The sequence below is a fragment of the Mobula birostris genome, chromosome 5, assembly GCF_030028105.1.
Source record: "Mobula birostris isolate sMobBir1 chromosome 5, sMobBir1.hap1, whole genome shotgun sequence".
Lineage (NCBI taxonomy): Eukaryota > Metazoa > Chordata > Chondrichthyes > Myliobatiformes > Myliobatidae > Mobula > Mobula birostris.
Genome location: NC_092374.1, coordinates 95,623,844 through 95,649,718, shown reverse-complemented (window position 1 = coordinate 95,649,718; position 25,875 = coordinate 95,623,844). Strand labels below are relative to the sequence as shown.

General features: G+C 45.5%; 1 protein-coding gene across 17 annotated transcripts in view; it reads left to right on the top strand.

Moving 5' to 3' along the window:
- The window catches only part of slc16a13 (solute carrier family 16 member 13), a 135,099-nt gene that overhangs the window by 81,547 nt on the left and 27,677 nt on the right, over nt 1-25,875 (top strand). For 13 of the 17 annotated variants that reach the window (XM_072258463.1, XM_072258465.1, XM_072258461.1 and 10 more), the window contains one exon: nt 3,133-5,266. The exons of 1 other annotated variant lie outside the window; for it this stretch is intronic. In XM_072258463.1, coding sequence (XP_072114564.1) covers nt 3,133-3,380 — 248 coding nt within the window. In that variant the 3' untranslated portion in view covers nt 3,381-5,266. Of the gene's footprint in view, nt 1-3,132; nt 5,268-25,875 lie in introns of those variants that run through there. 3 more of the 17 variants (XR_011886049.1, XR_011886048.1, XM_072258469.1) reach the window with 2 other exon arrangements.

Below are 25,875 nucleotides of genomic sequence, written 5' to 3'. Positions count from 1 at the left end.
ACAGTAGCTTAGCGATTAGCACAGTGATTTACTGTGCCCCTGGTCTGGGATCAATTCCCATCGCTGTCGGTGAGGAGTTTGTATGTTTTCCCTGTTACCATGTGGGTTTCCTCTGGGTGCTCTGGTTTCCTCCCACAGTCCAAAGACATACAGGTTAGGGTTAGTGACTTGTGGGCATGCTGTTTTGGTGCCAGAGCTGCCCCCAGCGCATCCTCAGTCTGAACTGAGTTGACCTTATTAACTGCATCCTTCACATACATGAGGAATAAAATTCTTTACGTGATGTTTCTGTCTATCTGGGCAATTTGTAATAAATATTATGTACAACAGGACAGTCAATATAATATAGAAATACACTTGTATCAGTGTGCATTAATCAGTCTGATGGCCTGGTGGAAGAAGCTGTCCCGGAGCCCGTTGGTCCTGGCTTTTATGCTGCGGTAACGTTTCCCAGATAGTAGCAGCTGGAACAGTTTGTGGTTGGGGTGACTCGGGTCCCCAATGATCCTTCAGGCCCTTTTTACACACCTGTCTCTGTAAATGTCCTGAATAGTTGGAAGCTCACATCCACAGGTGCGCTGGGCTGTCCGCACCACTCTCTGCAGAGCCCTGCGATTAAGGGAGGTACAGTTCCCATACCAGGCAGTGATGCAGCCAGTCAGGATGCTTTCAATCATGTCCCTGTAGAAACTCCTTAGGATCTGGGGGCCCATCCCCAACTTCTTCAACCATCTGAGGTAAAAGAGGTGCAGTTGTACCTTTTTCACCAGTCAGTCGGTGTGTACAGACCATGTGCGGTCCTTGGTGATGTGTATGCTGAGGAATTTAAAGTTGTTCACCCTCTCAGCCCAGATCCATTGATGTCAATAGGGGTTAGCCCATCTCCATTACTTCTGTAGTCCACAACCAGCTCCATTGTTTTTGTGACATTGAGGGAGAGGTTGTTTTCTTGACACCACTGTGTCACCAGTCACCATGGTGACTGTGTTCGTTGTTGACACAAAATAACCCATTTCACTGTATTTTGATGTACATACATCGCCAGAAACGTGCTGACACTTTATGGGATGTGTCAGTATTAACAATGGGTCCCTGGGGAGTGTATACTTACAGGGGTTCCCGGGGTGTGTGTCGGTGTCTGCGGTGGGGATCCCGGGGGGGGGGGGGGGCGTGTCAGTGTCTGCGGTGGGGCGGGGTCCCAGGGGGGGCGTGTCGGTGTCTGTGGGGGGCGGAGTCCCGGGGAGCGCGTCGGTGTCTACGATGGGGGTCCCGGGGAGTGTGTCGGCGTTTACAGTGAGATCCTGCTGAGTGTGTCGGTGTTTGTGGTGCGGAGTGGGTTGGTGTTTATAGGGACTTGCAGAGTGTGTCGGTTGCTGCGGTATGCAGTTATTGTCCGCTCCTGATCCCACCCTGCCTAAGTGAGGATCCAGGCCTTTCTTGAACACGAGTTTGAGTCTGCAGTATTTGTGGCAGTGGGGTTGTGGACATAGCTTTTAGATGTGATGCCCTTGGGGTGGGGGGGGGCGGTGTTTGCAGAGAGCGGACTATCTGATATTGCTGACTGATGAACAAAGGCCCAGAGCGCTGGAGGGAACTTTGACCCTCCTTACAATTGTCCTGATGGTCTTTCCCTTCACCTCGGAGTCGTGGTGCTCGGTTTAATGTGTTGGCTGAAGGGTCTGATTTGGTGGTTCTGGCAGCACATTGCGCCAATGACCAACACAGTGTGAGGATATGCTGAGGGCAGCCCACAAGTTTCGCCACGCGTTGACACCAACATAGCATGCCCACAACTCACTGACTCCAATCCTACCTCCAAACCGGAGCAGCCAGTGAGAAGTCACAGTGTCAGAGGGAGAATCTCCTTATAGACAGCGGAGGATACTGAGCAGTGTTCTTTAGGGTTGTAAAGCCAAACTACATTTATTATGAATGTATGTACACGTCGTCATCTACAAACCTTGAGATTTATTTCCTTACAGGCACTTAAAGGCAAATAAGTAAATGCAATAGAATTTATGAAAAACTATGTATAAATACTGTCAATCAATCAATATGCAAAAGAATTCACTTCAATTATATTCTGTCTGGGTAGCCTCCAACCTGATGGCATGAACATTGACTTCTCTAACTTCCGTTAATGCCCCACCTCCCCTTCATACCCCATCCATTATTTATTTATTATTATATATGTATATATTTTTTTTCCCTCTCTCCTTTTTCTCCCTCTGTCCCTCTCACTATACTCCTTGCCCATCCTCTGGGTTTTCCTCCCTCCCCCTTGTCTTTCTTCTTGGGCCTCCTTCCCATGATCCTCTCGTATCCCTTTTCCCAATCACCTGTCCAGCTCTTGGCTCCATCCCTCCCCCTCCTGTCTTCTATCATTTCAGATCTCCCCCTCCCCTTCCCACTTTCAAATCTCTTACTAGCTCTTCTTTCAATTAGTCCTGACGAAGGGTCTCAGCCCGAAACGTCGACTGTACCTCTTCCTACAGCTGCTGCCTGGCCTGCTGCGTTCACCAGCAATTTTTATGTGTGTTGCTTGAAACTCTAGCATCTGCAGATTTCCTCGTGTTTGCGTCAATTCAATTCAAGTTTAATTGATAGTCAAACATATTGGAATACCCATGAATACAGCCAAACAAGAGGGCGTTACTCTTGGGGATAAAGTGCAAAACGTAATACCAACAATCACACACAGCACAAAGCACACATAGCACACACAAGATAGCAAGCACATAAACATATGAGTAAGATACAGCCACGGGAAAGAAATAGACCAGTTATGTATGCTGCAGTAATCTGCGGTTGAGCAGAATACAGCTTGGCTTCTGCTAAGCGAATACTTGGGGGGTGGGGGTGAAGAGCAGCACCGACTCCAGCCACACTGCCCACAGTGGTGTGCAGCAGCTCTGACGCTTCTCTCCTGGCAGCTGTTAACAGGCAACACCACAGCTGGAGGCCTCGTCCTCGCCCATACAAGATAGCAAGCACGTATAGGATATCAGTAAAGTACAACCACGCAAAAAAAAATATATATAGAATACAAATTGTACAAAAAAGTGTTTTGCTAACTGTTACTCTACTGGGCTGCCCAAACTTTGACTTAGATTCCTGTCCCCTTCCTTGCAGGCTGGATCTATGACGCAACTGGCAATTACACCGGCTCATTTGTGGTGGCTGGCATCTTCCTCCTGCTGGCCAGCCTCGTCCTCTTTGGCCTCCCCTCCGCCCTGTCCTGCTCCTCCCCGCCCCCCGCTAGCCCGCCCGAAGTCGAGGAGGAGTGCAAGCCCATGGCAGTCTCGAATGCACTCAGAGCAGACCAGCATCCCCGGAAGGAGCTCAGTGATGCTGCTGCCACTGAGGTGGAGACTGCCTGACGTGCTGCTGGTGAGGATGAAACTGTCCTCTGGTCCACTTGCATTGAAATCAGAGTGAGTGTACCACGGTGACAGCCCACGAGCCCAGCTGATGGCATGTAGTGTCTACTTGAGGAAACTTCTGAATGGATTCTCAGTGAAAGCAGGTCAAGCAATCAATTCCCTGAACTTAAAGATGACTGATAGAAACTTCTGGAATGTAAACACAGAATTATTTATAGTAGCAATATGTTATGAATGGAAGATGATGAAAAGACATTGTATGCAAAATGAATCTGTATTCAAAGCAGAATGAAATGTGATCTATGGAGAATTAGCCTGACATCTAATCTGGTTGAAGGTAATAAATTCTTGCTGACTCTGCTCCCTAACCCAGGCAAACCCACAGGTTCCTGGTCTGTGCTCGAGTTAGCCGGGTGGGATGGTTGGGATTGCAGATGACATCAGCACCCAGTCAAGGTTGTGGGCAGTGGTCAGGATTGGCCCGTCTGCCCTGCTGATTTCTGCTGTCAAAACTCTGTGCTTGTTGGAAAGGGAGGAGACTGAATGTGGTAGCTTTCACCGTCGAACGTTTGGTGTTGGACGGTGAAAGCTTGTGTGTGTGTGTGTGTGTGTGTGTGTGTGTGGTCAGTCGGTCTCTGGTGGGCATCCTAGAGTGACGAAGCCCTCTCCAGCAGTGCATGAGGTTTTCTGACTGCAGAACTCTCAGTCCTTGGGGCAATTGTGCGGAGGGGTGAATCCACCACAGCCGCTAACTAACAATAGCTGAGCAGCGGCCTTTGCGCGTGATGCTGGTTGCTGGGCCTCTGTGGGAGCAGAGATATTGAGCATCTTCTCTTCTCCAACCTTCCCCAAGGGCTGAACTCTCACCCTAATTATTGTCCGAGAGCTTCCAGTGTTCCTGAGAGATGAAGAAAGTCCTGTGATTATGACTGAAACTCAAAGAAGCCTGAACCGTACACCAGACCCACAGCCTGCCCCTTTATCTGCGATGTTTGGGCTAACCTCCACCTGATGCCATCGGCCTGTTTTAGTGCTTGCTGCTAACCAACTCTCGACTGACACTCAGGAAAATAACTTGGGCAAATGGAATTTAATACTGTTGGACGGATTTTTAAAATTATTATCAAATTGTTTTTTCTCCGTTTGCTGTTTCCGTCCACCAGGTTTCCTAAAGCCAGATCAGGAAGCGGCAACGTAAACCACATGTGAAGGTTATTAATTTAGACTTTTGCTATGTGGTTCTCACTGCCTGGTTTCTGTTGCTCCACGCTGTCACCAGTTGTCGTGCCTTAGAACTCAGGAGCTGGCGTTTCACTGTCACCTAGAGTGTCAGCTGGGGTCAGGTGAAAGGGCATAGGGTGGGGTGTCTCTGTTTGCACTTCCTCAGGAGATCCTTTCTGCCTGATTCAGCAGAAACTAAGAATATTAAAACAATAATTTTTTTAAAAGACCTGTGCTCTCTGTCAAAACCAGGGTATAATGTCCACTCCAAAGTGCTTCTTATCAAAATTGAGTGCTTAGGTTCTTCACCAAAATCTGTGTTCTCTGTCTAAGCCAGGGTATAATGTCCACTCCAATGTATTGCTTATCAAAGTTGAGTGATAAGATTGTTTGCCAAATAAACAGGCTCTTTTTTTCCCGTTTTTGTCCTTTTTTAGCGTCTTATTTCATTGTTACACAGATTTATTGAGAGTATGGGTTTCATAATTTCTTATCAACATGAAGCATTTCAGCAACTGTACAGTTACTATTCTATTGATTACCTAAGGTGTTGTACATTTCTCAATTATATGTAAAAAAAAACTTTATTCTGATCCACAGAGCTTCCTCTCTCACAGTTCCTCGTTTACGCTGCGATTCCAATTCTTGAACCATAAATCTTTGAATGTTGTCCAGGTTCTGCTTTTCCACATTTTAACCCTTTGACCATCAGTCAATATCTGCTTGCAGTGTTTTTCTGATGTTTATATTTTTGGTGTTTTCTGATAGATATACTTTTTGTTACTTTTCATTGTTTTTCTGTCAGTTAAACCTGTTGATAGGTATATTTTTCATTCCTCTACTACAACAGTTCTACAGTGCTATAGGATCAGAACCAGGCCACTTGGCCCATCTAGTTCATGCCAAACTGTCCTTCTGCCTAGTCCCATTGACCCTCACCCTGACCATAATCCCTCACATCCACACACTTCTCCAAACTTCTTGTAAATGTTTCAATCGGCCGTTCCCTCTGGCAGCTCTCACCAACTCCTGAGTGAATAGGTTCCCCACAGGTAAGGTTCCCAGCAAATATTTTGCCTTTCACCCTTAACCTATGACCTCTAGTTCTCATCTCACCCAACCTCAGTGTAAAAAGCCTGCTTGCATTTACTCCATCTATACCCCTCATCATTATTTATTTCATATAGGAGCAGAATTAGGCCATTTGGCCCATTGAGCCACTCTGCTATTTCTTCATAGCTAATCCATTTTCTTTCTCAATCCTATTCTCTTGCCTTTTCCACGTAACCTTTCACGCCCTGACTAATCAAGAATCTATCAACCTTTGCCTTAATTGCACCAAACGACCTGATATTCACAGCTAGCTGTGGCAATAAATTCCACTAATTTACCACTGTCTGGCTAAACAAATTCCTCCTCATCTCCATTCTAACTGGATAGACCTCTACCCTGAGGCTGTGCTCTCTGGTCCTAGAATTGCCCACTTTAGGAAACATCCTCTCCACCTCCACTCTATCTGGGCTTTTCAACATTTGATAGGTTTCAATGAGATCCCCTCTCATTCTTCTAAATTCCAATAACTCTCTCATTCCTGGAATCATTCTCGTGAGCCTCCTTCGATCCCTTTCCAATTTCAGCACATTCTTTCTTGGATAAGGGGCCCAAAACTGCTCACAATACTCCAAGTGAGGCCTCACCACTGTTTTATAAAGCCTCAGCATTACATCCTTGCTTTTATATTCTAGTCCTCTCGAAACAAATGCTAGTATTGTATTTTCCTTCCTTACCACAGAGTCAACCTGCAAGTTAACCTTCAGGGAATCCTGCACGAGACTCCCAAGTCCCTTTGCACTTTGGATTTTTAAATTTTCTCTCCATTTAGAAAACAGTCTACGCTTTTATTCCTTCTACCAAAGTGCACGACAGTACACTTATATTCCGTCTGCCACTTCTGTCTAATTCATTCTGCAGCCTCTCTGTTTCCTCAGCACAACCTGCCCCTCTACTCATCTTCGTATTGTCAGCAAACTTGAACACAAAGCCATCAATTCTGACAATCGTTGACATGCAACTTAAAAAGAAGCAATCCCAACATTGACCCCTGTGGAATCCACTAGTCACTGGCAGCCAATTGGAAAAAGATCCCTTTATTCCCGCTCTTTGCCTCCTGCCATTCAGCCAATGCACTATCCATGCTAGTATGTTTCCTGTAATGCCATGGGCTCTTATCTTGTTAAGCAGTCTCACTTGTGGCATTTTGTCAAAGTTCTTCAGAAGATCCTCCTTGGTCTATCCTGCTTGTTACTACTTCAAAGAATTCCGACAGATTTGTCAGGCAAGATTTTTCCTTGAGGAGACCATGCTGACTTTAGCCTATTTTATCATGTGCCTTGGTACCCCAAAAGCACTTCCTTAATAGACTCCAACATCTTCCCAACCACTGAAATAAGACTAACTGGCCTGTACTTTCATTTCTTCTGCCTCTCTCCCTTCTTAAAGAGAGAGGTGACATTCATGATTTTTCAGTCTTCTGGAACCATTCCAGAATCCAGTGATTCTTGGAAGATCATTACTAATGCCTGCACAATCTCTTCAGCCACCTCTTTCAGAACCTTGGGGTGTAGACCATCTGGTCCAGGTGATTTATTTACCATCAGACCTTTCAGTTTCCCATCACCTTCTCCCTAGCAATGGCAACTTCACTTATTTCTGCCCCTGGTACCCTTGAACTTCCAACATAGTGTTGGTGTCTTCCAGAGTGAAGACTGATCCAAAATACTTGTTCAGTTCATCTGCCCATTTCCTTGTACGCCATTACTACCTCTCCAGTGGTCTGATATCTACTCTCATCTCTCTTTTACTCTTTACATATCTGAAGAAGCTTTTGGTTTCCTCGTTGATATTGGCGAGCTTTTCCCTCCACGTGTCTTTTTTTAGTCGGCTTTTGGTTTATGAAAGCTTTCCAATCCTCTAAATTCTCAGTAATTTTTGCACTATTATATGCCCTCTTTTGCTTTTATTGTTGTTTTTTACTTCCCTTGTCAGCTACAGTTGTTATCTTGCCTTTAAAATGCTACTTTTTGATGTATCTAACCTGCACCTTCCGAATTTCTCCAGAAATTCCAACCATTGCTGCTCTGCCATCATCCCTGCTAGAGTTCCCCAGTTTCTTTCTCGTGCCTCTAATTCCCTTTATTCCACTGCAATGCTGATAAATCCAATTTTGGATTATTCTTCTCAAATTGCAGGGTGAAGCCTATCATATTATGGCCACTGCATCCTAAGGGATCCTTTATCTTAAGCTCCCTTTTCTAATCTGGTTCATTACTCAACACCCAATCCAGAATAGCCTTTCCCCCTAGAGGGTTCAACTACAAACCCCATTGCCAGAAAAGTTGGGATATTTTCCAAAATGCAATAAAAACAAAAATCTGTGATGTGTTAATTCATGTGAACCTTTATTTAACTGACGAAAGTACAAAGAAAAGATTTTCAATAGTTTTACTGACCAACTTAATTGTATTTTGTAAACATACACAAATTTTGAATTTGATGGCTGCAGCACACTCAACAAAAGTTGGGACAGCGGCATGTTTACCATTGTGTGACATCACCTTTCCTTTTATTAACACTTTTTAATCGTTTTGGAACTGAGGATACTAATTGTAGTAGATTTGCAATTGGAAATTTTGTCCATTCTTGCTTGATATAAAACTTCAACTGCTCAGCAGTCCGTGGTCTCCGTTGTCTGATTCTCCTCTTCATGATGCACCGTACATTTTCAATAGGAGATAGATCTGGACTGGCAGCGGGCCAGTCAAGCACACGCACTCTGTGTCTACAAAGCCACGCTGTTGTAGCCCGTGCAGAATGTGGTCTGGCATTGTCCTGCTGAAATAAGCATGGACGTCCCGGGAAGAGCCGTCGCCTTGATGGCAACATATGTCTCTCTAAAATCCTAATATACACCTCAGAGTCAATGGTACCTTCACATACATGCAACTCACCCATGCCGTGGGCACTGATGCGCCCCCATACCATCACTGATGCTGGCTTTTGCACCTTTCGCTGATAACAATCTGGATGGTCGTTTTCATCTTTGGCACGGAGAACTCAACGCCTATTATTTCCAAAAACTAGCTGAAATGTGGACTCACCTGACCACAGCACACGGTTCCACAGTCTTTCGGTCCATCTGAGATGAGCTCGGGCCCAGAGAACTCGCCGGCGTTTCTGCATGGAGTTGATGTATTTCTTCCTCCTTGCGTAATAGAGTTTCAAGTTGCATTTCTGGATGCAGCGACGGACTGTGTTGAGTGACAATGGTTTTCCGAAGTACTCCCGAGCCCAGGTGGCTATAATTGTCACAGTAGCATGACGGTTTCTTAGGCTGTGCCGCCTGAGGGCTCGAAGATCACGCGCATTCAACAGTGGTTTCTGACCTTGCCTTTTATGCACTGAGATGTCTCTGAATTCTCTGAATTTTTTCACAATATTATGTATTGTAGATGTTGAAAGACCTAAATTCTCTGCAATCTTGCATTGAGAAATGTTCCTTTTGCACTGAGTAACAATTCTCTCATGAATTTTGGCACAAAGGGGTGAGCCACGACCCATCCTTGCTTGCAAAGACTGAGCCTTTGATGGATGCTACTTTTATACCCAGTCATGATACCTCACCTGCTACCAATTAGCCTGCTTAATGTGGAATCTTCCAAACCGGTGTTACTTGAATATTTTGTGCACTTTTCAATCTTATTTTAACTCTGTCCCAACTTTTGTTGAGTGTGTTGCAGCCATCAAATTCTAAATTTGTGTATATTTACAAAATACAATTAAGTTGGTCAGTAAAACTATTGAAAATCTTTTCTTTGTACTTTTGTCAGTTAAATAAAGGTTCACGTGAATTAACATATCACAGATTTTTGTTTTTATTGCATTTCGGAAAATATCCCAACTTTTCTGGAAATGGGGTTTGTGCATGCTGCTCGGATATGGCATCTCGTAGGCATTTAACAAATTCTCTCCCTTGCAATTCAGCACCAACCTGATTTTCCCAATCTACCTGCATATGAGGGAGGGAGGAGAAGATGGCAGCGCAATGCAGCGCGCGCGGCCGTTCCAAATGATATTGATTAAGTGTTAAGTAGGGGGCCATACAAAATCCGGATTTGATGGAGACAGCCGTGAAAAGCACGGAGGAACACCTGGAGTAACTTCTGAAATGCCTGCTTCGCTGCCGCTGCTACTGCGCAGTCAAGATTTTCCGAAGACGAAGGCCCCAAATCCTCAGCTTTGCCTATTGCCTGTTGCCAGGGCTGGGGTCAAAGCGCTCGGCAGAGATGGTGCTTGGTGTCAGAGAGCTGGTCGGAGGCTCAGAGTTTTCGGACGGACTCGGAGTCAGACTGTGGGCGGATGTTTCCAGGATGCTGCATTGGCAAGTTGGCGGCGCTGGAGGTTTACCGCCTGCATGAGATGATGGGACTTTCGAGAGACTTTGAGACTTTTACTGTGCCATGGTCTGTTCTTATCAAATTACGGTATTGTTTTGCACTGTTGAAACTATATGTTATAATTATGTGGTTTTTGTTAGTTTTTAAGTCAGTTTGTCATGTGTTTCTGTGATATCATTCTGGAAAAACATTATTATCATTTCTTAATACATGCATTACTAAATGACAATAAAAGAGGACTGCGTGTCCTCATAATCTAATCTAATCTAATATTGAAAACCTTCATGACTATTGCCTTTTTGACATGTGTTTTCTACCTTCCATTGTAATTGAGCGGTTTGATCTGAGTACTTGATGTGGAGTGGAACGCTTTGGTGAAGAATGCTTGCCCTGCAGCCTGGAGTGGGCTAGCAGTGTGACGCTGAACCGAACCAAACTGAATACTACTGGACTCCTGGTTTAATTTTGGATATTCTATGTGTTGTCCTCTTTCTTTTTGCCATTTGTGCAATTTGCTTTTTGTTCTTTCTTTGCATGTTGGGTGTTTAATGTTTCTTGAATAGTTCCATGGTGTTTTTTTGTTTCTTGGCTACCTGCGGGAGGACGATTCTCAGAGTTGTATTCTGTACACACACTCTGATAAATAATGTACCTTGAATCTATGAATCTTTGAATTTGTAGACCACTTCCTGGCTACTTCTGGGAAGCCTATCAGGGTCCTTTTGCAGTTTCTTAATTCTACCCTCAAGAACTCTACATTCTCTGATCTCATGTCACCTCTTTCTAAAGATTTGATTTCATTTTTTATTGACAGAGCCATGCCAATCTCTCTGCCTACATGCCTGCCCTTTTGCTTTTGATATAATGTCTATCGTCAGAGGATGAGAGGTGACCTGATAGAGGTGTATAAGATGCACTTATAGTACTCCACTTGGAGTACTATGCTCAGTTCTGGTCGCCTCACTACAGGAAGGTTGTGGAAACTATAGAAAGTGTGCAGAGGAGATTTACAAGGATGTTGCCTGGATTGGGGAGCATGCCTTATGAGAATAGGTTGAGTGAACTCGGCCTTTTCTCCTTGGAGCGACGGAGGATGAGAGGTGACCTGATAGAGGTGTATAAGATGATGAGAGGCATTGATCGTGTGGGTAGTCAGAGGCCTTTTCCCAGGGCTGAAATGGCTAGCATGAGAGGACACAGTTCTAAGGTGCGTGGAAGTAGGTACAGAGGAGATGTCAGGGGTAAGTTTTTTATGCAGAGGGTGGTGAGTGCGTGGAATGGGCTGCCGGCGACAGTGGTGGAGGCGGAAACGATAGGGTCTTTTAAGAGGCTCCTGGGTAGGTATATGGAGCTTAGAAAAATAGAGGGCTGTGGGTAACCCTGGGTAATTTCTAAAGTAAGTACATGTTTGGCACAGCATTGCGGGCCGAAGGGCCTGTATTGTGCTGTAGGCTTTATGTTTCTACATTCTATTAAGCTCCCAACTATAATCTTCTTTCAGCCATAACTCAGTGATGGCTACAGCATCATATCTGCTAATCTCTAGCTGCTCCACAAGATTCTGTATACTGTGTGCATCCAAATAGAACATTTTCAGTCCTTTACTCTTCACTCTTTTCGATTTGTCCCCATATTATACTGCATCTCATCCCACTGACACTAATTTGCCTGTCCTTCCTCATTCTCACTATTTGTGCCACTGCTTGTAAACCAACAGCCTTATCACTCATTTCCCAACCTCCCCATCAGCTCTAGCAAACCTGTCTGCAAGGGTATTGGTCCCCCTTGGGTTCAGGTGTAACCTGTTGCTTGTGTACAGGTCGTACCTTCCCCTGAGGAGATCCCAGTGCTCCAGAAATCTGAAGCCCTGCACCTTGCACCAAATCCTTGGCCGCACATTCACCTGCCAAATCATCCTATTCTTGCCCTCAGTGGCGAGTGGCATGGGCAGCGATCCGGGGATTACTAACCTGGAGGTCCTGCTTTTCAGCTTTCCACCTGGCTCCCTAACTTCTGTCTTCAGGACCTCCTGGTTTTCCCTATCTATGTCTTTGGTGCCAATATATGCCAACACTCCCTCTTTAGAATGTCATGGACCTGATCCGAGATGCCCCTGACCCTGGCACCTGGGAGGCAATGTACCATCCGGGTGTCTCTTTCACATCCACAGAATCTCACGTCTGTTCTTCAAACTAAGGAACCCCTCATCACCACCACAGTCCTTGTCTCTTCCCCCCCCCCCACCCTTCTGAGCCACAGCACCAGACTCAGTGCCAAGTTTACCTAAAAACAAGACACCAACTTAGTAAAGATTACAGGTGTATTAAACAGCATGCAATAGACAAAGGCAATCAAAGTTCTGCAGTCCTAGCGCTTCACGTTACGAGTTGGACTGGACAATGAACAGCTGAGGCTTCGAGGACTGACTGTTCTCTCCTTGCGCTGTGACCCTGTGTTTCTGTGACACGGTGAAATTACCCTTGGCATTGTGATACCCTGGTTGCCAGCGTGAGGGGTTTGGTTCTGACTTCGGTATTTGGGTAGACAGGTGTTCCTTCAGGTTGTCTCTCCATCAGGACACACAACCTACTCGTTGAGTGGTGGATCGGGGAGTAGTTGGCACGGGATAGTGTGCAAGAACACAATCTTATCAGGTCACCGGTTTGGTGAGATTTGTCACTATGTTGTGAGAATTACCCACATCGGCCCTCTGTTTCGGAAGAGCAACAGCGATGCTGCAGGTCGATGGTCCGTACACCGTAGTGAATAGGCCCAATGTGCAGGGTGACGGGACATGGATAAGGTTCCCAGTGCTGCGGGCTGGCTGAGCTGGGAATACTTCCCTCCGGAAGAAAACCCCTGTGGATTTGTAGTGACCAAGTAGGGACTGTATGGGACAGAGAAGCTCAAAGGGGCATGGAGATACAGCTCTGAGAATGAGAGACACAGCTGGATAAAGATGAGAGAGACAGTGACAAACAAACCTTACCCCCTCACTCCCTTTCTCCTCCCTCTGTCTTTCCTTCTCCCTTTCTCCTCCCTCTCTCTTCCCCTTTCCCTTCTCCACATCTCCCATTCATTCTCCCTCTCCCTTTACCCCCCTTAACCCCGTTTCACCCCTCTCCTTCCCATCTCCTTTCCTCTTCCCATCTCTTCCTCTTTTTCCCTTCCCCTTCCTTTCTTTTTTTTCTCTCTCTCTCCTTTTTCACTTTGCCCTCTCTCTTCCCTCTCCCCTTCCTTCCAAGCCGTCCCTGACCCTGACAACTGGGAGGTAACATACCATCTGAGTTTCTCTTTCATGTCCACGGAATCTCATGTCTACATCTCTAACTATGGAATCCCCCATCATGAATGTAGTCCTCTCCTTCCCCCCCCAACCTTCTCTTCCCAGCCACAGCGCCCCCCCCCCCAACCCCAACAGTATCCAAAGCAGCATACTTATTATTGAGGGGAACAGCCACAGGGTAATCTGAACTGGCTGCTCATTTCCTTTCCCTCTCCTGACACTCACTCGGGTAACTACTTCCTGCAACTTGGAGGTGACTACCTCCCTGTAGCTCCTATCCATCACCTCCTCAGCCTTCAGTATGAGTCGAAGGTCATCGAGCTGCAGCTCCAACTCCTCAACACACCTCTGAAGAGCTGCAGCTCGGTGCACCTGGTGCAGATGTGTTTATCTGGGAGGCTGGTTAACCACATCTGCACCAGGTGCATAGGTGCACCCCTCACATCTCCCCGCATTCTCCTGCACTCTGGGTAATAAAGTCCTAACCCATTCAATTTTTCCCTCTAATCCATGTCCTCAGGTCCTGGCAACATCATTGTAACTTTACCCTGTCTCTTTCAATCATACTAATATCTTTCCTGTAAGTAGGTGACCAGAATAACGCATGATAATTTTTTGCCCACGTTCTTTAGCAGGCTACAAAAATCATGCTCCTGAGAATCTTTCAGAGACGCGGGTTCAAGGAGTGGTTTGTTCTGTAAAGTCAGCTGTGTTGTAAAGATCACACTTTGAACTTGCAAGTGGAAGTCCAGAGTCAGTACATAGTGTTCTTGCCATCGGAACAACTGGGATCAAAATGATTACAAGGAGATTGACAAAATACGTTTCTCAGAAAGCTCTGGCCTTCAGAATCCCTTATCTAAGAAAGGATGTGCTGGCTATGGGGAGGGTCCAGAGAAGGTTCAGGAGAATGACCTTAGAAATTAAAGGGCTCACATATGTGGAGCGTTGGATGGCTCTGCCCCTGTACTCACCAAGTTTAGAAGAATGTGGGGGGATCTCATTGAAATCTACTGAATATTGAAAGGCCTAGATAGAATGGACTTGGAGAGGATTTTTCCAACAGTGGTGGAATCTGGGGCCAGAGGACACAGCCTCAGAAAGACATTCCATAAGACCATAAGACAAAGGAGCAGAAGTCAGCCATTTGGCCCATCGAGTCTGCTCCGCCATTTTATCATGAGCTGATCCATTCTCCCATTTAGTCCCACTGCCCCACCTTCTCACCATAACCTTTGATGCCCTGGCTACTCAGATACCTATCAATCTCTGCCTTAAATACACCCAATGACTTGGCCTCCACTGCCGCCCGTGGCAACAAATTCCATAGATTCACCACCCTCTGGCTAAAAAAAATTCTTCACAATTCTGTTCTGAATGGGCGCCCTTCAATCCTTAAGTCATGCCCTCTTGTACTAGACTCCCCCCATCATGGGAAACAACTTTGCCACATCCACTCTGTCCATGCCTTTCAACATTCGAAATGTTTCTATGAGGTCTCCCCTCATTCTGCTAAACTCCAAGGAATACAGTCCATGAGCGGACAAACGTTCCTCATATGTTAATCCTCTCATTCCCGGAATCATTCCAGTGAATCTTCTCTGTACCCTCTCCAACATCAGTACATCCTTTCTTAAATAAGGAGACCAAGACTGCCCACAGTACTTCAAGTGAGGTCTCACCAGCACCTTATAGAGCCTCAACATCACATCCCTGCTCCTATACTCTATTCCTCTAGAAATGAATGCCAACATTGCATTCACCTTCTCCACCACCGACTCAACCTGGAGGTTAACTTTAAGGGTATCCTGTGCAAGGACTCCCAAGTCCTGTTGCATCTCTGAACTTTGAATTCTCTCCCAACTTAAATAATAGTCTGCCCGTTTATTTTTTCTGCCAAAGTGCATAACCATAACTTTCCAACATTGTATTTCATTTGCCACTTGTTTGCACATTCTTCCAATCTATCCAAGTCTCTCTGCAGACTCTCTGTTTCCTCAGCAATACCGGCCCCTCCACCTATCTTTGTATCACCAGCAAACTTAGCTACAAAGCTATCTATTCCATTATCCAAATCATTGATGTACAATGTAAAAAGAAACGGCCCCAACACTGATCCCTGTGGAACACCACTGGTAACCGGCAGCCAACCAGAATAGGATCCCTTTATTCCCACTCTCTGTTTCCTGCCAATCAGCCAGCGCTCTATCCATGTATGTAACTTTCCCATAATTCCATGGGCTCTTATCTTGTTAAGTAGCCCTCATGTGTGGTACCTTGTCAAAGGCCTTCTGAAAATCCAAATATACAACATCCACTGCATCTCCCTTGTCTAGCCTACTGGTAATTTCCTCAAAAAATTGTAATAGGTTTGTCAGGCAGGATTTTCCTTTAAGGAATCCATGCTGAGTTCTGCCTATCTTGTCATATGCCTCCAGGTACTCTGTAACCTCATCCTTGACAATCGACTCCAACAACTTCCCAACCACGGATGTCAAGCTAACAGGTCTATAATTTCCTTTTTGCTTCCTTGCCCCCTTCTTAAATAGCGGAGTGACATTTGCAATCTTCCAGTCCTCCGGAATCATGCCGGAATCTATCGACTTTTGAAAGATCATTGCTAATGCCTCTGCAATCTCCACAGCTACTTCCTGTAGAACACGAGGGTGCATTCCATCTGGTCTGGGAGGTTTATCTACCTTTAGACTATTCAGCTTCCTGAGTACTTTCTCTGTGTAATTGTGACTGCGCACACTTCTCTTCCCTGCCACCCCTGAGTGTCCGGTATACTGCTGATGTCTTCCTCAGTGAAGACTAATGCAAAATACTCATTCAGTTCCTCGCCATCTCCTTATCTCCCATTACAATTTCTCCAGCATCATTTTCTATCGGTCCTATATCTACTCTCACCTGTCTTTTACTCTTTATATACTTGAATACTTTATATATACTTTATATACGTGACGGCGGGAGGAGAGAGTGTAGCGCGCTGCGCGTGTGCAGCCCTCCGGGGAAAATGATTTCGTATCCGTTAAATAGAGGCCGTGGACAATTCTGATTTGATGGAGACAGACATGAAAGCACAGAGGAACATCTGAAGAAATTTCTGAAATGCGCGTTTGCTGTTGTTGTTACTGTGCGATCGAGAATCTTCCGGAGGGAAGGCCCCAAAATCCCCAGCTTTGCCTGCTGTTGGCGACCAAGATTGAGGTCGAATCGCTCGGATAGAGATGGTGCTTGGTACTCGGTGTTGGAGAGCTGATCGGAGGCTCGAAGTTTTCGGACAACTCAGAGTCGGACTGTGGTCGGGCATGGCAGGGAGAGTTTTTCTTCCGTCTCCCATCTGCGTGAGATGTGGGACATTTGAGAGACTGAACTTTTTACTGTGCTCATGGACCGTTCTTCATCAAGTTATGGTATTGTTGCACTGTTGTAACTATATGTTATAATTATGTGGTTTTGTTAGTTTTTTCAGTCTTGGTCTGTACTGTGTTTTGTGATATCACGCGGGAGGAAATATTGTATCATTTCTTAACGCATGCATTACCAAATGACAATAAAAGAGGACTGCATGTCTTCATAATCTATAAAGCTTTTAGTATCCTCTTTGATATTATTTGCTATCTTCCTTTCATAGTTAATCTTTTCCCTCTTAATGGTCTTCTTAGTTTCCTTTTGTAAGCCTTTAAAAACTTCCCAATCCTCTGTCTTCCCACGAATTTTTGCTTCCTTGTATGCCCTCTCCTTTGCTTTAACTTTGGCTTTGACTTCTCTTGTCAGCCACGGTTGCATCCTTTTTCCTTTGGAAAATTTCTTCTTTTTTGGAATATACCTGTTTTGTACCTTCCTCATTTCTCACATAAACTCCAGCCACTGCTGCTCTGCCGTCCTTCCCGCCAGTGTCCCTTTCCAGTCAACTTTGGCCAGTTCCTCTCTCATGTCACTATAATTTCCTTTACTCCACTGAAATACCGACACATCAGATTTCGGCTTCTCTTTTTCAAATTTCACAGTGAACTCAATCATGTTATGATCACTGCCTCCTCAGGGTTCCTTCACCTCAATCTCTCTAATCACCTCCGGTTCATTACACAACACCCAATCCAGTACAGCTGATCCCCTAGTGGGCTCAACAACAAGCTGTTCCAAAAAGCCATCTCGCAGACATTCTACAAATTCTCTCTATTGAGATCCAGTGCCGACCTGATTTTCCCAATCCACTCGCATGTGAAAAGCCCCCACAATTATCATAACACTGCCCTTCTGCCAAGCCTTTTCCATTTCCTGTTGTAATTTGTAGTCCACATCGCTGCAGCTGTTTGGAGGCCCATAAATAACTGCCATCAGGGTCCTTTTACCCCTGCGATTTCTTAGCTCAACCCATAAAGATCATACACCTTCCGATCCTATGTCACCTCTTTCTAATGATTTAATATCATTTCTTACCAATAAAGCCACGCCTCCCCCTCTGCCTACCTTCCTATCCTTCCGATACACCATGTATCCTTGGACGTTCAGCTCCCAGAGACATGCATCCTTTAGCCAGGTCTCAGTGATGGCCACAATATCATACCTGCCAATCTGTAGCTGTACGACAAGATCATACACCTTATTCCTTATGCTGCGTGCATTTAAGTACAACACCTTAAGACCAGTATTTGGTACTTTTTGCTTTGATTTCACTGCAACTTTATTGCACTGCAACTCATCCCAATGGCTACAAATTTGCCCCATCACCTGCCTGTCTTTCCTGACATCTTTACTGCTCACTATCTTAGATTTATTTCTGTTTTCCCCTGTCTCTGCTCTATCATTCCGGTTCCCATCCCCCTGCCAAATTAGTTTAAACCCTCCCTAACAGCTCTATTAAACTTTCCCGCCAGGATATTGGTCCCCTTCGGGTTCAGGTGTAACCTGTCCTTTTTGAACAGGTCATACTTCCCCCAGAAGAGATCCCAATTATCCAAGAATCTGAAGCCCTGCCCCCTGCACCAGTCTCTCAGCCACGCATGCATCTGCCTGATCCTACTATTCTTGGCCTCGCTAGCACGTGGCACAGGTAGCAATCCCGAGATTACTACCCTGGAGGTCCTGCTTCTCAGCTTCCTTCCTAACTCCCAGAAATCTCTCTTCAGGACCTCCTCATTTGTCCTATCTATGTCATTGGTACCAACATGTACCAAGGCAACTGGCTGCTCGCCCTCTCCCTTCAGAATATTCTGAACCTGATCCGAGACATCCCGTACCCTGGCACCTGGGAGGCAACACACCATGCGGTATCTCTGTCAGGCTCACAGAATCGCCTGTCCATTCCCCTAACTATGGAATCCCCTATGACTACCGCATTCCTCTTCTCCCTCCTTCTCTCCTGCACAACAGCGCCAGGCTCAGTGCCAGAGACCTGGTCACCGTGGGCGTCCCCTGTCAGGTCATCCCCCTCAACAGCATCCAGCACAAGATATTTGTTGCTGAGGGGAACAGCCACAGGTGTGCTCTCCACTGTCCGGGCATTTTCCTTCCCTCTCCTGACAGTCACCCAATTTTTTGACCCCTGTAGCCTAGGGATGACAACCTCCCTGTAGCTCCTGTCTATCACCTCTTCACTTTCCCTGATAAGCAGTGGGTCATCAAGCTGCAGCTCCTTTAGAACAGAGATGAGGAGCAATTTCTTTAGCCAGAGGGTGGTGAATCTGTGGAATTCATTGCCACAGACGGCTGTGAAGGCCAAGTCTTTGGGTATATTTAAAGCGGAAGTTTGTGGGGTTTTAGTTAGTAAGGGTGTCAAAGGTTATGGGGAGAAGGCAGGAGTATAGGGTTGAGAGGGATCATAAATCAGTGGTGATTGAATGGTGATAAAGGCTCAATGGGCTGACTGGCCTAATTCTGCTCCTATGTCTTATGCCTGAGTGAAGTTGAAAGAATAAAGATTAGCCTTTTTTTGGGTCTTACATTGGAATGTTTTGTTTGCACCAGCAGCCATGACAATCTGAGGACTGTGCTGGTGGCCATGCTTCTGACGCCAACGTTGCATGCCCACATCTTACTGATGCCAGCTGGTACGTCTTTGTGGATATGGGAGGAAACGCACGTGTTTACGGGGAGAACGTGCAAGCTCCTTACGTGCTGCAGGAATTGAACCTTGATCTTATGGTCTTACAGCTGGAGCTGTAATAGCGTTACCCTAACTACCATGCCGACCTCTGACCCAGACCATCCAGTCGTCCATGTCTTCCCTTCCTCCTGCTTGCCTCACTGCCGGTTCGCTGTGCAGTCTGCCCACACCTCCAGATAGAGGTATACAAAATGATGAGGGGTTTGGATAGAGTAAATGCAAGCAGGCTTTTTCCACTGAGATTGGGTGGGACTACAACCAGAGGTCATGGGTTAAGAGTGAAAGGTGAAAAGTTTAATGGGAACATGAGGGGAAACTTCACTCACAGGGTTATGAGAGTGCGGAATGATCTGCCGGCACAAGTGGTGCATGTGAACTCGATTTCAACGATTAAGGGAATTTTGGATAGGTACATGGACGACAGGGATGTGGAGGGTGATGGTCCAGGTGCAGGTTGATGGGAGGAGGCAGTTTAAATGGATCAGTGCAGACTAGATGGGCCGAAGGGCTTGTTTCTGTGTTGCAGTTTTCTGTGATTGTATGACAGTCTTAAAGTTGACTGACTCATTCAGTGGAAGCCTCTGGCCCAACAACAGATGGGCTATGTGGATTATTGTACTGTGCACAAATTCTGCTTTTACATGGCATCAGCAACATTATCAAAATCTGAGCATCTTCGACTTTACACTGGATTGTGTACTGTACTAAACATTTTTCCACATCAGATAAAATAACAAATGCAGTAAAATCAGCGGTTGTCTGTCATATCCAATTCTATTCTTCTATTCTGCATTAGAAGATGGGCATTAAGTCAACCACATGGAAAAACCTGACTGAGTAAGTTTTTAAAGTGGAAAAGCCATTGCACTGGGGCAGTTCCACTCTCTTGAGCTCAGAAATCCAGGTCCAGTGGTACGAACAAGCATCACAAACCGGGGTCTTCCTTGGTTGGAGTGGATGACCATGACTACTTCTGTGCCTTGTCCTGCCCTTTGCTCTCTACGAAGTGTTGGAGAACCACCTCGCTTGGCCATTGGATCTCATCCACCCAGTCAGCTGGAGCTGTCTTTGCATGCTAGGACGGGCATGTCCCTATCTCATCGGGGCATGAGGCCCACTGGTTTAGCCTGCCTGTCAAAGCGGAGTACCGCAGCGCGGCCGCTGTCACGAGCGAATGGCTACTTGGAGCCACAGATGTCCCACGGGGACCAAGGGTGAATGAGCTGTCCCAGAATGGACGCAACAAACCCCTTCACCAGAGGACAATCCCACACACCTCACCTGGATTTACAGCCCCCAAACAGAAAATTCACATCTACTCCCGTGCGTGCCTGTTGGTTTTCTGAAAGCACATAGCAATATCCTTTTGATTTGTGCTGAGTGAAATTATCCATGCTGGTTCAGGAGCCAGAGGAAGGGTGATAACCTGCTGCTGTTGGACCTCAGGCTCCCACACCTCTGCCTGATGGTGGTAGCGAGAAGAGGGCCCAGATGGCGGGGGTCCTTTGATAGATGCTGCTTTCTTGTGGCAGCACTCCTTGTAAATGTAAACTGTACTCCTTGTAAAGGTGCAGAACAGGGGTTCCCACATTTCCTTGTTGCCATGGATAATTACCATTAAGTAAGAGGTCCGTGGATCCCAGGTTGTGAACCTCTGGCATTGGGGAATGTGGACCTAATGTTAATGTGATTCATATAATGGGCAAAAATGGTCAACTACAGCAAGGTGGGCTGCAGGGCCTGTTTCTGTGCTGTATAGTTTTTCTTTTTGAATAATGACACCCATGAATCTGGAATTCATTGCCACAGATGGCTGTGCAGGACAAGTCATTGGGTATATTTAAGCAGAGGTTGAACGGTTCTTGATTAGTAAGGACATAGAAGGTTACGGGGAGAAAGCAAGAGAATGGGGTTGAGAGGGATAATAAATCAGCCATGATGGAATGATGGGCTGAATGGCCTGATTCTGCTCTTACTTCTTATGGAAGTGCTTTTGGAATATCCTTCCTTACATAAAATGCAAGTTGTTATGAGTCAGCATCGTTAGGAAAGGAAGAAGGTTACAGACGGGCTTTCAGGAAGTGTTGGTCTTTATTTCTGTTTTGTTGCTCACCTTCAGCTTGCTGCCCCTGACTGATCCCATTCTCCGTAGCCTCCCAATTGTTCACTTCCAGACATTTTGCCTGTGGTGGGTGGGGCAGTGGCAGGGGGCAATATCAGATCAGTTCTAAGAACAGATTGCATAGACAGGGCGTGTAACCCAAGATGTAGTGAAGATTAATTGGTAATTGGATAGGGCAAAGAGATTCATTGTCAGGGAGGGCTAGTGAGAGGTTTTTTATCACTGACATATGTTGTGAAATGTGTTGTTCTGGTACAGTGCAATACATAAATATACTATAAATTACAATAACCCCTCCAATGCCAGCACGTCTTTTCTTAGATAGAGAGCCCATAAGACAAGTGGGTAAAGAGAGTGAAAATACTGAGGTAGGCTTCATGCACTGTTCAGACATCGGATGGTGGAGAGGAAGAAACTGTTTGTGCAATGCTGAGTGTGTGCCTTCAGGCTCCTGTGCCACCTCCCTGATGGCAGCAATGAGAAGAGGGCATGACCCTGATGGTGAGGGTCCTCGGTGATGGATGCTGCCTATTTGAGGCATCGCCTTCTCAGCCTGTCCTCAGTGCCCATGATGGAGCGGTGGGTTTGTGCGCAGGAGTTGGTGACAGAATCTGCTTCCTTACCTAGAAGCAGACTATCAGGCAGGAACAGAGTCAAGACCTCAGGGGATCCTGACCGGTTGTGGCCTGTATTATTTACTGTCCTGCTGCTTGACTTGCTGACTTAAGAGAATGTATAAATAATTGTAGTTTTATACATATAAAAAAATGGAAAAGGTTATATGTGTGAAAAAAGTACATGATATTTGTGAATTCCTTATCCAAATAAAAATAAAATTTAAAAAAAAAATCCGTTTTCGAGCATCTGCAGGTTTATCTTGTGTCCTATCTCTTGGTCATGTTTCCCAATATCTTATCAGACTCTGTTTTTCAATTTGAACTCCTACAAAGCACCTTGGTGGTGAGTCACTACATGTAGTGCAAGTTATTATGAGTCAGCCACACCTGCAGGGCTAGGGAGAATTAAAAACAGCATTTTCCATAATTTCTGGTAAAGGAAATAATTGCCATAACAGAAATTATCTTTTCAGTGAACTTGCCATAAACTCTAATGATAACTTCCCTCACCTCAACTCTGAACTGATCCTATGCACTCACTTTCAAGGATTCATGTTCTCAGTATTATTTATTTTTTATTTGCACTTTGTCAGTCTTTCTTAATATATCGATTGGCCTAAACTCTTGGAAGATATTTTCCCTCTCGATGCTCTGGTTTTCTCCCACCGTCCAAGGACTTGCTGGTTGATAGGTTAATTGGTCATTAGGCTAGGATTAAATCAGGGGATTACTGGGTGGGTCACTCATCTCTTCCTGAGCAGAGATTCCCAGAGCCCTAACATAGTGCACGTTTCCAGTTACCTACAGGGAGAGGTTACTTAATATATGCTGGAAGAACTCCTCGGGTCAAATAGCATCTGTAAGGAGGGGAGGGGGAAGGAATTGGCAATGTTTCACGCTAAAACCTACATTGACTAAGCCCTTCTCTCTCCACAGAGGCTGATGGCTTGACTAATTTGCTCCCGAAGATGGTTCAAATGGTTCAATTTAAAATCAGAGGATGTATACAGTATACAACATGAAAGTCTTACTCTTCACTGACATCCACAAAACAAAAAAGCCCGAAGAATGAATGACAGAAGCATCAGAACCCCAAAGCTCCCTCCCACGCACAAGCAGCAGAAGCATCGACCCTCCTCCTACCTCCACTTGTGCTAGCAAAAGCACTGACCCTACCCCACACCCCCACCATGCATGCAATAGCAAAGCTCCCAAAGAGACCTTGATCTAGGGTCAATCGAAAGTGCAGACTATAACCCAACACTCAGACTGGTATCTTTCCACTCACCACTGAGGGAAAGGGAGAGAGCGACAACAAGAGCGGGAGGCCAGGAGGTTAATTTATAGGTTGAATCTGTGGTAAAGAAGGCAAATGCAAGGTTGGCATTTGTTTCAAGGGGAATAGAATATAAAAGCAAAGCGATAATGCTGAGGCTTTATAAGACACTAGACAGGTCCACACTTGGAGTGTTGTCAACACTTGGATGTGTTTACATTGGAGAGAGTCCAGAGGAGGTTCACGAGGATCATTCTGGGACTGAAGGAGTTAACATATGAGGAGTGTTTGGCAGGTTTAGGCCTGTACTCACTGGAAGTCAGAAGAATGCGGGGGGATCTCATTGAAACCTACTGAATGTTGAAAAGACTAGATAGGGTGGATGTGGAGAGGATGTTTCCTACGGTGGGAGTATCCAGAACTAGATACTGCCTTTTAGGGGTGACCTTTTAGAACAGAATTAAAGAGGAATTTTTTTAGCCAGAGAGTAGTGAATCCGTGAAATGCTCTGCCACAGACTGCGGTGGAAGCCAAGTCCGCGCGGATAGTTAGGGTGGAAGTTTGTTGTTCCCTGATCGGAAGCCAAAACACTCTTACCAGTAGGACACACTGCTTTTACAGAAAACTGCTAAAATAAAATGCCTCACAGCATAGCAGCAGAAATCTTAACCAGGGCATTACATCCTCTCCCTCCCAACCCCATCAAAAATGGTCATATCTTCATGACTTTGGAACTTTTAAACCATTCTTATTAAGAACACACTATTCAAATGAATTTTGTGATCTCAGGACCCCCAATCCATTTGTAAATGGAAGTAGCATATCTCACCATGGGAATTGACATAATACTTTTTCCTATGTACATCCTCTGCCAAGCTGGGAGTTTCCTGACACTTCCTTATCTCATCTCCAGCTTCAGCCACTCCCTTCCTGCCTACTCCTGCCCCATGACTGAACTCTGCTTCCTTCAGGGTGAGCAGGTGTTGCCGAACATCTTCAACCTCTGCAGGAGCTAACTGTTGAGACCTCTCTCGGAAAGGGGTTGTTCTCTGTCACTCTAGATGTGACAGGACAGGTTTAGACTGGGTTTACCACACAATCCCTCGTATATGCTCATCATTCTGCTCAGGAGGACTTTGCACCTTCTCTGAAGCTGCTCTGAACCCATGAACACTACCTCTCTGCTTTTTAATGTCTGTTTTTGCACAGTTGGGTTCCCAACTTGGGTTTTACGGGCCCCTTGCTTAATGGTAGTGGTCTTTGGTATAAAAAGGGTTGGGAACCCGTGGATTAGAGGGAGTCTAATAAAACTGGTCCCTCCCCCCACAGAAATATTTTCCCATTCTTTCTGTTAAAGACCTTTTATATAGTCTCTTGTGGTGGTTTCCATAGCCTCTACTTTCTTTAGAGAGAAAAAACCCCAACCCACGGTAATTAAACACACATTGGCATGCATTGTTTGTGCCAACGACCAACACTGTCCGAAGATACCGCAAGTGTCATCATGTTTCTGGTGCCAACATAGCATGCCCACAACCCCTAATCCATCCATCTTTGGATATGGGAAGGGACTGGAGCACCCAGAGGAAACCCACACAGTCACGGGGAAAATGTATAAAGTCATAGTGCAGAGAAACAGGGTCTTCAGCACTATAGCCTGTTCTGAACCATTTAAACTGTCTATGCCCATCGACCTACACCCGGACCATAGCTCTCCATACTCCTACCTATCCATCCACGTATTATCAGGAACAGCCTCTTCCCCTCTGCCATCTGATTTCTGAATGTACATTGAACCTATCAACACTAACTCACTATATATTTTTCCATTTTTGCACTACTTAATTGATTTAACATGTATATAATATACTTACAGTAATTCACAGTTTTTTCTCTGTATTATGTATTGCAAAGTACTGCTGCCACAAAGTTAACAAATTTCATGACATATGCTGGTGATACTAAACCTAATTCTGATTCTGAAACTTCTCTTAAACATTGAAATTGAGCTCACTTGCACCATGCCTGCCGCTCACTCCACACTCTCACCACCCTCCGAGTGAAGAAGTTTCCCCTCGTGTTCCCCTTACTGATAGTGGTGGGAATTTAACCCTCATCAGTGATGGCTGATGCTGGCTGCTATGCTACGTGCTGTATTGTGGAGCACCTTGGTACATTAATCATTCTAAAAACCTAATCTATAAATGCAGGTTGATACCGTTGTGGGAACAGTTAACCTCGTTAACTGTTTGATGTTGTGGTGTTCACTGAGCTTGGCAATTAGCTTGCAGACATTTCATCACCAGTCGAGGTGACATGCTTGTGTTTATAGAGGCCCCCGTTCGCTTGCCTTGGTCCTGATTGGCTACCCCTTCCATTGACCTTTGAACTCTGGGACACTATGG